Below are 13664 nucleotides of genomic sequence, written 5' to 3'. Positions count from 1 at the left end.
TCACATAGGTACCAAGGACCTACAGGAAATCCAACTCACATTAAAAATTTATTAGAGTATACTGGTGCCCCGAAAGAATACCTTTTCACCAGTTTGAGTAATGGTATCAAAGCAGTAGTGGAAGTGAAAACTACGTGACGATATATTTATTGAGGAAATAATCCTATGAATGGCTGGATCTTTCGTACACCCAAGGAACTGTAAGGAATAGATCCTTTTTGTTAGAAGTCATGCCCAACATTAGTGAACAGTAAAGAAGAATACTAAATGGTTCAAAGTCTCCAGGGAAGGAGAAGTCTTAGTTCTTGGCTATTGGGATTGAGCTACCAGGAACATTTTAGTAGTGTTCATTAGTGTGTGTCTTTGAATGTGGACTGCTGAAAGATTTTGACAGACTGACCAGCTGAAGAAGAAAGCAGAAGGAATGAACAATCAATTGTCTATAGCAAAAGAATGGGGAAAGATAATATTTTCACTCATATGGGAAGAAGAGATCTAGCACAAGGTTTCTGACAATAATACGAAAACTTGTGTGCTGGTTTGAATCTTTACGTACCCCAGAAAAAGCCATGTTCTTTTAAGCCAATCTTGTGGGGACAGACCTATTGTGGGTGGGGCCTTTTGATTAGATTATTTCCATGGAGGTATGGCCCCCACCCATTCAATGTGCGTCTTATTTAGTTCACTGGTGTTCTTTATGAGAGGATAAAAGGCAGAGACATTTTGAAGAGCGCTCAGAGAGATGCTTAGAGAGAAAACACCAAGGAACATTTTGGAGAAAGCCGTTGAAACCACACATTTAGAGTTGCTAAGCTAAGAAATGAAGCCAAGAGTTTTCCCTGAAGAAGCTGAGAACCCACAGGAACTTACAGAGAAGGCCACTGGAATCAGAAGCTGAAAACAATGCAACCCAGGAGCAAAGGAACAGCACACGCCAGCCACATGCCTTCCCAGCTAACAGAGGTCTTCCAGATGCCATCAGCCTTTCCTCAGTGAAGATATCCTCTTGTTGATGCCTTAGTTTGGACACTTCTATGGCCTTAGAACTGTTAATCTGTAACCTAATAAACCCCCTTTATAAAAATACCATTCTAGTAGGTGTGAGATGATATTCTCCCAATATTCTTGACACAGAGTAGAAAGGAAAAAAATGAGAACAAGTTGTTTTGGTTTGCTTAAGCAAAATATCAGAAATGAATTGGCTTTTATTTGTATGGTATTTTACTTTTTTTTAATCTTTTTTATTATTCTTTTTTTAATTTTTTTTTTTTTTTGAGTAATGAATATGTTCAAGTCCTGATTGTAGTGATGAATGCACAACTATCTGATGATATTGTGAACAACTGAATGTGCACTGTGGATGACTGTATAGATGTGAATATATCTCTTTAAAATTGCAGGGAGAAAATATAAACAGAGGGATGGAAAAATATGGAGAGAGAGATGTACCGAATCACTGTTGGTGGGGAAGTAGAACGGTGTAGCCTATCTGGAGGACAGTATGGCGGTTCCACAAGAAGTTAAGTATGTGGGTGCCATAAGGTCCTGCAACCTCATTAAGGGATATATACTTAGAAGATCTGAGAGAAGAGACACAAATGGACACTTGCACACTGGTGTTTATGGCAGCAGTATTCACGATTTGCAACAGACGGAGGTGGTCTAAGGGTACACTGACTGATGAACGGAATGGTAAATTGTGGTGTATGCAAACAATAGAATACTGAGCAGCTGGAAGAAGGCATGAAGCTGTGAGAGACACAACTAGGTGAATGGATCTTGAGGATGGTATTTTGAGTGAAGTTCACCAGAAATTAAACAAACATAATGTCTCACTAATTTGGACAAACTACAATGTGTAAACTCTGAGAATGGAATCTTAGAGCACAGCTTATTGGGGGAATGCTTAGTGTAATGGTTGCTAGATTGTAAGCTCTTATAGCAGTCACATCTGTTCCTGAGTTGTAATGGTTCTCTCCAAATTCTGAGATGCTAGGCTCTTCGTGTACACCCTGGTCGGTCGGAACTTCATTATCTGTGTGACACCTGAAACTCAGAACTACAGCTCAGCAGCTATGAATGTCAGTATTACATCATATAGCAACGGTTTAAAAAGCTGAAAAAGAGTTCAGACTTCAATTAGAGATATGAATGAAGCAGATCTGGTGAGGACTAAGGCAAATCAGGCCAAAGGATAAAGTGCTTAGAACAGTGCCTGGTACATAAAAAGAGTTCAATAAATGTTAACTCTTCTTTCTCCACCTCTCTATGTTGTCTCCTACATTTATCTCTATAAAACAGGAGTTGTCACTAGAAATGTACCAAGATTTCTTCTACTTACAGTGACAATACAGCACTTTGTCAAGAAGGGGTTTGTGAGTAAATGCTTCATGTAGTCCTAAAATCTAATCCAATCTATACTAAATCTAGCAAAAGCCTTCCCCTAATTTCTAATTCAGATATAAATTTTTGCACATACTTATTACACTCCTTTGGTCTATGAACTGGTTTACAGAAGAATGCAGTCACATACTTGTTCCCAAGTTTCTTTCTTAATGCTCTCTGGGATTATTTAAGGAATTACAAATAGACTCCTCATTGGCATATCATATAATTAATTTCAGGGAGACAGGAATAATTTTAACATAAGACACGAATGCCACGCAGAAGTTAAGAAACACTGATCTACAATTCCATATTAAGAAGAGTAAGAAGAAAGAATTCAGTCACTCACGATGCTCCTGAATTCATGATGCAGCTCTTTGCTCCACAAAAACAATCTCTCCCATCATCATGATTCATTCCAAGGTTATGACCCAACTCATGAGCAACAATGGATGCAAACGTTTCCACAGTGATTTGCCCGAACTGTTCAAACACAGGAAGGTATTAATTAGGCTTCTGAACAAAAAGGAAATGTTTTGAGTCTCAGATTATTTTTTCACAAAAGGAAACTTATCCTACAATGATGACTGCTTCTATCAGACAGGCATCTAGACAGTCTCCATGCATTTCACTCTGGAGAAACAGATAATGGAGATGGACCCTTTCAGCAAGAGGTAGATTATTTATGGTCATTTATGAGAGAACAAATTAATGGCTCTAATTTAATTTTCTCAAATAAGAGCCTCTGTTTCCTTATCAATAAGAAGTAAGGAGCCAATAAACACATAATAAACATTAGAAAACTTGATGTAGTCTCTGGAGAAAAACAAATATCTGCCACTTTTACTATGTCCCTCGTGGGGCCCAAAATGACATTTTAAGGACTCTGGGAGGAAGTAAAGAGTCAATAACAGCTTGATACTTTCCAAATACAGACGTTCAAAGTTGAAATTCAGGAACAAAAACATACCACGTTAATCCCGCCTGCGTGGCTCCTTGAACACACTGTTCCCACAAATGCCATTCCTGCAGTCCCACCAAAACCCTGCTTCCTAAATAAAAAATGGAGGCAAAAATTATAAAACGTACTTGGGGTTGGGGGGGGAGGAACCCTTTGTTCCTATATTTATGAGTAAACAACCTGGTTTGGTAGAACCTACAAAAACTTGGAAAAAAGGGCAAATAAAAATAACATAAGAATCTTGTTGTGCCTCTATTTTTATTCTCAGGGAATGAGAATAATATTACAATTACATTTTTCAGACAAATGAAGCTATCTTTTTGATAAAAAACCAAGTTTTTTTTTAATTTTCTGGATGAAAAACTTTCCTAACATGCTTAACATTTATTCATTCAACAAATCTTCGTGATGAAAGAGAAATGACAAACTCAATGACTATATTCACATAGAAGGCTGTGGGGGGATGAGCACAAGGGGAGGAAAAGTCACAGCGGTCTCCATGTTGTTCCCCAAGCAGGCTAGTCACACACGGATCTCAGGTCCTACTCCCTCTTCCCCAGTATTCACCTAACTCATTCCCTCACCTCTTTACTCAAAAGTCCTATTCTCAGTGAGCCCTTCCCTGGCCATCTTAGCCAAAATGTCAAACTCAGTCCTCTAATACTTTCACATCTCCCCTTCCTGCTTTATTTTTCTCTTTACCATTTATCATTACTTAACATACTATATACTACATATATTCATTTATATCAGATATATGGCCAATCTCCTGCACCAGAATACATACTCCAAGAGAGTAGGAATTTTTGTATATTTTGTCTGCTATTCTCCAGTGCCCGATGCATAGAAAATACACCATAAATATCTTTTAAATGAATGAATAAATCCTTCTCTGGTGAATCTGACCAGCCCAATAGATGAGAACTAGAGGTACTGACATAAAGTGATTCCCAGTGAAACACTCCAGCCAGATCACCCTTTAGTGAAGGTCATAATCCCAAAGCCACTCATACAATCAAAGCTTTTAAAAGGCTTTTTAGTACCCCACTCTTAACCACAAACAATCAGACATCTGGGAAAAGCCTCTAACAGGACAAATGAAGACCAAACAAATGGAGGGAGAAAATACAGCTTACTAGGTGTGGTTTGGAAGATATAATGAGCTAAACTGAGTGTGCTTGAAGCCCCCTCCTTTGGGTCTTTTGTGAAGTGGAGGACACTCTCATTGGTATGAAGATACTTACATGTGTAATTTTACTAGAAATCAATTAAAAGGTTAGGACCAAGCCTATCGGTTACAGGTGTTTCCAATGCTTTAAATTAACCGACACTAACATTAACAAAAAATTAAATCAAAGGAAACGCCTTCTTAGAAAAATATGTGAGTTTTATGAGCCATTAATAGTAAGGGAGGCCAAAAACAAACAAAAAGCCTATATAAATTAAAACATTTTCAGGAAAAAGTCAGCCCTCAAGTGAGAAAAATGTTTAAAAGAATAAAATTTTTAAACTCACTTTTAAGTAGCAGTTTTGCTGTCAGATTTTGGAGTTTATGTGTCTTAAGTAATTTTATGTACATTTAAAGTTTTATTATACTTCCATGAAAATCCCATAAATTTTTTAAAATATATATCGGCAATAACCTCAAAGAGATTAAGAAAAATATTGCACCCTTGAAATAAGAACTTGATTCTATAAAAAGCAATAATAAAGGGGACAAAAAGGGCTCTTAAATGTTAAAAATATGACAAAATAAATTAAAAACTGAATAAAAACCTCTTTAGCAGACAAATTGAAGGAAATATCCCAGAAAGTACAATAAAACCCCAAGAGGAGAGGGATGTCATTGACAGGGCAATGTAAGACATCCCATGAAAACTCTTTCCCAGAGATTCAGCAAATAAAAGGACAAATTTCACTTGCTGAGAACTCTGGAGGATACTAGAGGCTGAGAAGGACTCCATAATTGCTGAACTGAAGAAAGAGAAAAATAACAGGAAGGAAACTATCATACTAACTGGCCAGTCCTCTTCCCCTCTCCTCACTTGGTCCCATGCAGCTTGGGAGTCGCCCAGAGGAAGCAGCCCAGATCCCTCCCAAAATGGAAATAGACTATAGAAGAACTCCTATCAGTGAGTTGCAACCCCATGCATATCGAGGCACAGGGACCCAAGTACGCAGAGACCCAGGGTGGAACTCAAGCTGCTTAGGAGTGCTGCATAAAAAAGGACCCCCAGAGTGGGAGGGGACCTCAGGAGCTGCTAAGTGGTGCACTCAATCCAGCTACTGTTGGCTGGACAACTTAAATGCAAAACAGATTTTTCCAGAGTAACCCATCTTTCTGGATTAACCCCATCCGGCTCCCTGCCCTAGCAAGGAAGAAACCAGAGCAGAAAAGCCTCAAAGAGGGAAAAACAAAACAAAACAAAATGGGGCGTTACACTGAATTTCTGAGATCAGACATCAAGAAACAAGCAAAAAATCACTAGGGACATGAAGAAGCAAGAAGACATGGCCAAGCCAAATGATCAAATTCAAAAGTCGGAGGAGACCCAAAACTTGGAACAACTAATCAAAGATGTTCAAACAAATCTCCTAAATAATGTTAATGACATGGTTAAAGAGATAAAGGATATCAAGAAAACAGAGAGGAACATAAAGAAGAATTTGCAAGAATAAATAGAAAAATGGAAGATCTTTTGGAAATAAAAGATACTGTAGATCAAATTAAAAATACACTGGAGAGAGGAGGGGAAAGATGGTGGCATAGAGAGGAGTGGAATTTAGTCAGTCCCCTAGAACAACTAAAAAGCAACCAGGAATAACTAGTAAATAATCTGGAACAACTGCTGAGGGACAACCATGACTGTCCACACATCGTACACCAACCTGGATTGGGTGGAATGGCTGAGACTGCAGCATAAAATCTGTAAGTAAATCCTGCAGAACTGTGCAAGGAGTCTCCTCCCCCAACAGCAGGCTGAGCTGCAAGCCCTCACTGTAGAAGAAACCAGCATTCCCAGAACCAGTGAATATAGCTCAGCTCAGCTCCAACTGGGGTTTTAATTATCAAATATGGACTGGTGAATACAAGCTACAAACATAGACAAAACCCTTAACAAGCAGACAGAGGCTTTTAGAGACAACTGACCTTAAAGAGCCAGAAAGACCAGGGGCTCTCTCTGACCAGTGGGTGAAATGGGGGCAGGAACTGGCTCTGAAAACAGGCTCTCTTTCCCTTTTTCTTTCTCAACCTGAGTGGTTCAGTGGAGAACCTCAGCCATTTTCAGTTCGCAGTCTCTGACCCAGACAGGGGTGGAGATAAAAGAAGCACCAATTCAAATGCAGAAGATAACTCCGAAGGGGTTGTATCTTCCGTAAGAGGAAGGAGGTGGGGCCCAGATCTAGGGCCAGGCTTCCCTTCAAAACTCAGACCCCAACCCCAGGGAAAAACAGCCAAAACAGAAATTAAAGGGGGCCACACCTCCTTACAACAGTTGGGAGCAACAAGCTGACAGGTGGGCAGGTTAGGAAAAGCACAGCAGCTAGAGGTGTCACAGGAAAGCCTGTCATTCTTCTAAGATACACCCTGAATATAACCCCGTTCTGAGACCTGAACTCATCCTGGTCCAGGAAAATCTGATTGGGGTAACCAAGGAAAAGAGATGCCTAGAAAAGAGAAAACTACAAATTACAATGGGAAAAACAAAGATATGGCCCAGTCAAAGGAACAAACTTACACCTTAATTAAGATACAGTTGAGATATTGTTTCACTTTAATGAAACAATTAAATATTTTCAAAGAAATACGCTAAATCAAATCAAAAACCAAATTAATGGGTTCAGGGAAGATACAGCAAAAGAGATGAAGTATATAAAGAAAACACTGGGGGAACAAAAGGTAGAAATCAAAGCTCGAAAAAACTACTGGCAGAATTTATGGAAATGAAAGGCACAACATGAGAGATGAAAAACACAATGGAGACAAACCACAGCAGCTCTCAAGAGGCAGAAGAAAACACTCAGGATCTGGAGAACAAGGCACCTGAAATCCTATACACAAAAGAAAAGATAGGGAAAAGAATGGAAAAATATGAGCAACGTCTCAGGGAAATGAAAGACAACATGAAGCACATGAATGTACATGTCATGGGTGTCCCAGGAGGAGAAGAAAAGGGAAAAGGGGCAGAAGCAATAATAGAGGAAATAATCAATGAAAATTACCCATATCTTATGAAAGACATAAAATTACAGATCCAAGAAGTGCAGCATACACCAAAAAGAATAATCTGAATAGACCTACATGAAGACATTCAAATCAGATTACCAAGCATCAAAGACAAAGAGAGAATCCTGAAAGCAGCAAGAGAAAAGTAATCCATCACATACAAAGGAAGCTTGATAAGACTATGCGAGGATTTCTCAGTAGAAACCATGGAGGCAAGAAGGAACTGGTGTGATATATTTAAGATACTGAAAGAGAAGAACTGCCAACCAGGAATCCTATATCTGGCAAAACTGTCCTTCAAATATGAGGGAGAGTTTAAAATATTCTCTGACAAACAGACAATGAGAGAGTCTGTGAACAAGAAATCTGCTCTACAGGAAATACTAAAGGGAGCAATACAGACAGAGAGAAAAAGACAGAGTGAGAGGCTTGGAACAAAATTTTGGGTGATGGTAGCACAACAATGTAAGTACACTGAACAAAGATGACTGCGAGTATGATTGAAAGAGGAAGGTTAGGAGCATGTGGGACATCAGAAGGAAAGAGGAAAAACAGAGACTGGGACTGTTTTCAGTGAAACCTAGAGTGCTCAACAATTGTGATAAAATGTACAAAAATGTTTTTACGTGAGGGAGAACAAATGAATGTCAACCTTGCAAGGTGTTAAAAATGGGGTGGTATTGGGGGAAAAAATACAGTCAATGCAAACTAGAAACTGTAGTCAACAGAAACATGGTATTATGCTTCCTTTAATATAACAAAGGCAATATACCAAAGCTAAATGCAGATAAGGGAGGGTCAGGGGACTCTTGGCATTGGTGATGTTGTCTGACTCTTTTATTCTACTTTAGTCTAATTCTACTTTTACTTTTGTTGCTTTTTAGTTGTCCTTTTCTTCTCTTTCTTTTTCTTTTTCTTTTGTTTCTCTACCTTCTTTGACTCTTCCTCCTCCTTTGTGGAAGAAATGGAGATGCCCTTATATAGATAGTGGTGATGGTGGTGAATGCATAAATACATTGATTATAAGGGAACCATCGATTATTTACTTAGAACGGAACGTACGGTGGGTGAACAAAACCATCTTTAAAAAAAATGGGCTAATGAAGAAATCTTGCGGGCACTATATTGAGTGAAATAAGTCAGACACTTATTTCTGGATCCTTGGATGATTACTTTTCTCTTGCTGCTGACAAATATTGTATGGTCTCCCTGATATGAACCAATTATAATATGTAAACTCATAAACATGAAATAAAAGTTACCAGGATATAGAACGAGGCTAAAGAATGGGAAGCGGTTGCTTACTATGAGCAGAATATTCAACTAGGTTGAACTTAAGTGCTTGGAAATGGACAGAGGTGACGGTAGCATGTTACTGTGAGAATAACTAACAGTGCTGAATGGTATATGAATGTGGTGGAAAGGGGAAGCTTAGAGCCACATATGTCAACGAAGGAAAGCTGGAGGTTAAAAGATGAGAATGCATAAAATAGTGAATCTTGCGGTGGACAATGTCCGTGATTAACTGTAAAAATATTAGAAATCTCTTTCATGAATTACAACAAATGTATGACACTATAACTGGAAGTTAATAAGAGGAGTATATAGGGAAAAAATATACCTATCGCAAACTATGTACTACAGTTGGCAGTATTTTAACATTCTTTCATCAACAGTAACAAATGTACTATACCAATACTATGAGTCAATAATGGAGGCGGGGGGGTGGTTAGGGGTATGGGAGGATTCAAGTTTTCTTTTTTGTCTTTGTATCTTTTCTGGAGTAATGAAAATGTTCTAAAAATTGAGGAAAAAATTAATTGTGGTGATGGATGCACATCTGTATGATGGTACCATGGGTAAGTTATTGCACACTTTGGATCCTTGGATGATTGTATGGTATGTGAACAATCTCAATAAAACTATATACACACACACACACACATACGTACATACATACTAGAGACACACAACAGTAGATTTGAAAAGGCAGATGAATAAACAAACTAGAGGACAGACAACTAAATGTGAACACACAAAAGAACAAATGGGGGAAAAATGGAAAAATTTGAATTGGATCTCAGGGAAATGACTGATAACACAAAGCGCACAAATATAAGAACTATATGTATCCCAGCAGGAGAAAAGGCTAGAAAGATTATTTGAAGAGATAATTAGGGAAAAATTCCCAACCTTAATAAAATATATAAATATCCAAATCCAAGAAGCCCAACATACCCCAAATAGAATAAATCCAATAGATCCACTCCAAGACACATACCAATCAGACTGTCAAACGGTGAAGTGAAGGAAAGAATCCTGAAAGCAGCAGGAGAAAAGCAATTCACCACATACAAGAGATGCCAGATAAGACTAAGCACTGACGACTAATGGGCACCATGGAGGTGAGAAGGCAGTGGTACCATATATTTAAGATTCTGAAAGAGAAAAATTGCCAGCCAAGAATTCTTTATCCAACAAAGCCACCCTTCAGAAGTGGGGGAGAGTTTAAAATTTTCACAGAAAAACAAATGCTGAGAGAATCTGTTAACAGGAGACCTGCCCTGGAAAAATGCTAAAGGGAGTTCTGTTGGCTGAAGAAGATGAGACAGTAGAGCAAGGCTTGGAGGAGAGTATGGAAATGATGATTATCAGGAAGGGTAACTAAAAGGATTAAAAAAAAAGAGAAAAACACTAGATCTAACAAATAAAAAGCAGGGATAAAAATGATTGAAGTAAGGACACCCTAACATAATAACATTGAATGCCAATGGATTCAACTTCCCAATTAAAAGACACAGATTGGCAAAACAGGTTAAAAAATATGATCCATCTATATGCTATTTAAAAGAGGCTCACTTTAGACCAAAAGATACAAATAGGCTAAAAATGAATAGATGGAAAAAGATATTCCATGCAAGCAATAACCAAAAAAAAAAAAAAATGGCTAGGGTAGCTATACTAGTATCAGATAAAATAGACTTTGAGTGCAAAGATGTTACAAGAGACAAAGAAGGACATTATATGTTAATAAAAGAGACAACTCACTAAGAAGAAATAACATTAATAAATGTTTATGCACATAATCAAGGTGCTACAAAGCACATGGCAAAACTGAAGGAAGCAATAGACCTTTCTACAATAATAGTGGGAGACTTCAACACACACCACTCACTTTAAAACATAGAACAACTACACAGAGGATCATTAAGGAAAAAGAGAACCTAAATAATATGATAAATGAATCAGACCTAACATACATACATAGATCACTGCACCCCAAAACAGCAAAATATATGTATTCTTCTCAAGTGTTCATGGAACATTCTCCAGGATAGACCACATGCTGGGACACAAAACAGGTCTTAATAAATTTAAAAAGACTGAAACTATTCAAAGCACTTTCTCTGATAATGGAATGAAGAAGTAAATCAATAACCACTAGTGAACTGGAACTTTCACCAATATACAGAGGTTACACAACACACTCTTAATCAGTTGGTCAAAGAAGAAATTGCAAGAGAAATCAGGAAGTATCTTGAGATGAATGAAAACAAGAACACAACTATCATAATTTATGGGAAGCAGCGACGGTGGTGCTGGGAGGAACATTTGTAGCCCTAAATGTCTCCATTAAAAAGGAAGGAAGATGCATTAATGGTAACAAAGGAACTATATTAAAACTATATGTCAATAATAGGGTGATATAAGGGGTATGGGATATTTTTCCTTTGGAAAAACTGAGAATGTTCCTATATTAACTGTAGTGGTGAATGCATAACTATGTGATTATACCAAGAGCCATTGATTATACACTTAGGATGGTATGTGAAAAAAACGATCACAAAAATAACAAAAAAAAAAAAAGGAAGAAAGAGCTAAAACCAAAGACCTAGCTAAACAACATGAAGAAAGAGCAGCAAACTAACCCCAAAGCAAGCAGAAGAAAAGAAGTAACAAAGATTAAAGTGGAAATAAATGAATTGGAGAATAAAAGAAAAGAAAAGGAAAAAATAATAAAAGCAAAAGTTCGTTATTTGAGAATCAATAAAATCGACAAACCCTTAGCTAGACCGAAAAAGTCAAAAAGAGAAAAGATGCAAATAAATAAAATCAGGAATGAGAGGGAGGACATTACCACAGACCCTGAAGAAGTAAAAAAGATCATAAGAGGAAACCGAAAAAAAACTGTAGGCCAACAAACTAGACAACTTAGATGAAACAAATTCTTCAAAATACACAAACAACCTACACTGACTCGAAAAGAAATAGAAGACCTCGACAAAGCAATCACAAGTAAAGAGATTGAATCAGTCATCAAAAACCTCCCTACAAAGAAAAGCCCAGGACCAGATGGCTTCACAGGGGAATTTTACCAAATACTCCAAGAACAATTAATACCATTCTGCTCAAACTCTTCCAAAAAAATTGAAGAAAAGGGAACACTACCAACTCATTCTATGAAGCTAACATCACTCTAATACCAAAACATGATTAAAAAAATACTACGAAAGGAAAACTACAGGCCAAATTCCCTGATGAATAGAAATGCAAAAATTCTCAACAAAATACTTGCAAATCAAATCCAACATCACATTAAAAGAATTATACACCATGACCAATTAGGATTTATTACAGACATGAAAGAGTGCTTCAATACAAGAAAATCAATTAATGTAATAAAATACATTAACAAATCGAAAGGGAAAAATTGTAATTATCTCGATCAATGCTGGAAAGGCATTCAACAAAATTCAGCATCCTTTCTTGATAAAAACACTTCAAAAGGTAGGAATCAAAGGAAACTTCCTCAATATGACAAAGGTCATGTATGAAAAAACCATAGCTAACATCATACCCAATGGGGAAAGACTGAAAACCTTCCCTTTAAGATCTGGAATGAGAGAAGGATGCCCACTGTCACCACTGTTGTTCAACATTGTGCTAGAAGTTCCAGCTAGAGCAATTAGGCAAGAAAAAGAAAGAAAAGGCATCCAAATTAGAAAGGAAGAATTAAAACATTATTTGCAGATGACATGATCCTATCTATTCATGGAAAATCCTGAGAAAAATACAACAAAGCTACCTGAGATAATAAACAAATTCAGCAAAGTGGTGGGACACAAGATCAACACACAAAAATCAGTAGTGTTTCTATACTCTAGTAATAAGCTATCCTAGGAGGCAATTAAGAAAAAAATTCCACTCACATTAGCAACTAAAAGAATCAAGGATCTAGGAATAAACTTAACCAAGGATGTAAAAGACCTATACACTGAAAACTACAAAACATTGCTAAAAGAAATCATAGAAGACCTAATAGAGGAAAGACATTCCATGTTCATGGATGAGAAGACTAAAAGTCATTAAGATGTGAATTCTACCCAAATTGGTCCACAGATTCAATGCAATACCAATCAAAATTCCAACAATCTACTTTGTAGCATTGGAAAAGTTAGTTATCAAATTTCTTTGGAATTGAAAGAGGCCTCAAATAGCCAAAAACACCCTGAAAAAGAATAAAGTGGGAGGGGTTACAGTTCTTGACTTTAAAGCTTATTAGAAAGTAACAGTGGTCAAAAATGCATGGTACTGGCATTAAGATAGGCATTGATCAATAAAATTGAATTGAGAGTTCAGAAATAGACACTGAGATCTACAGTCAACTGATTTTTGACAAGGCCCCCAAATCCACCAAACTGGGACAGAATAGTCTCCTCAATAAATGCTACTGGGAGAACTGGATATCCATATCCAAAAGAATGAAAGAGGACCCCTACTTCACACCCTATGCAAAAATTAACTCAAGGTGGATCAAAGACTAAGCATAAGAGACAGTACCATAAAACTCCTAGAAGAAAATACAGGGGAACATCTTCTAGACCTAGTAATAGGAAGTAGCTTTGTAGACCTTACATTCAAAGCAGAAGCAATGAAGGTAAAAATAAATAAATGGGAACTCCTCAAGACTGAACACTTCTGTGCTTCAAAGGACTTTGGCAAAAGAGCGAAAAGGCTGCCAACTCAATGGGAGAAGATACTTGCTAGCCACACATCAGATAAGGGTTTGATATCCAGCATATATAAAGA

The 13664-nt window shown here is 37.4% G+C and overlaps 1 protein-coding gene across 3 annotated transcripts in view; it reads right to left on the bottom strand.

Annotated features, from left to right (window-relative positions):
• Nucleotides 1-13664, bottom strand: part of ADAM9 (ADAM metallopeptidase domain 9) — a 180991-nt gene that overhangs the window by 112850 nt on the left and 54477 nt on the right. For all 3 annotated transcript variants that reach the window (XM_037812841.1, XM_037812840.1, XM_037812842.1), the window contains 2 exons: nucleotides 3356-3437; nucleotides 2735-2868 (listed from right to left, as the gene is read on the bottom strand). In XM_037812841.1, the coding sequence (XP_037668769.1) occupies nucleotides 2735-2868; nucleotides 3356-3437 (216 nt within the window). The remainder of the gene's footprint in view (nucleotides 1-2734; nucleotides 2869-3355; nucleotides 3438-13664) is intronic.

This window comes from Choloepus didactylus, chromosome 20 (assembly GCF_015220235.1).
Source record: "Choloepus didactylus isolate mChoDid1 chromosome 20, mChoDid1.pri, whole genome shotgun sequence".
Classification (NCBI taxonomy): domain Eukaryota; kingdom Metazoa; phylum Chordata; class Mammalia; order Pilosa; family Megalonychidae; genus Choloepus; species Choloepus didactylus.
Note: the sequence above shows the minus strand (reverse complement) of the source record. Positions and strands in the feature narration are given on the sequence as shown.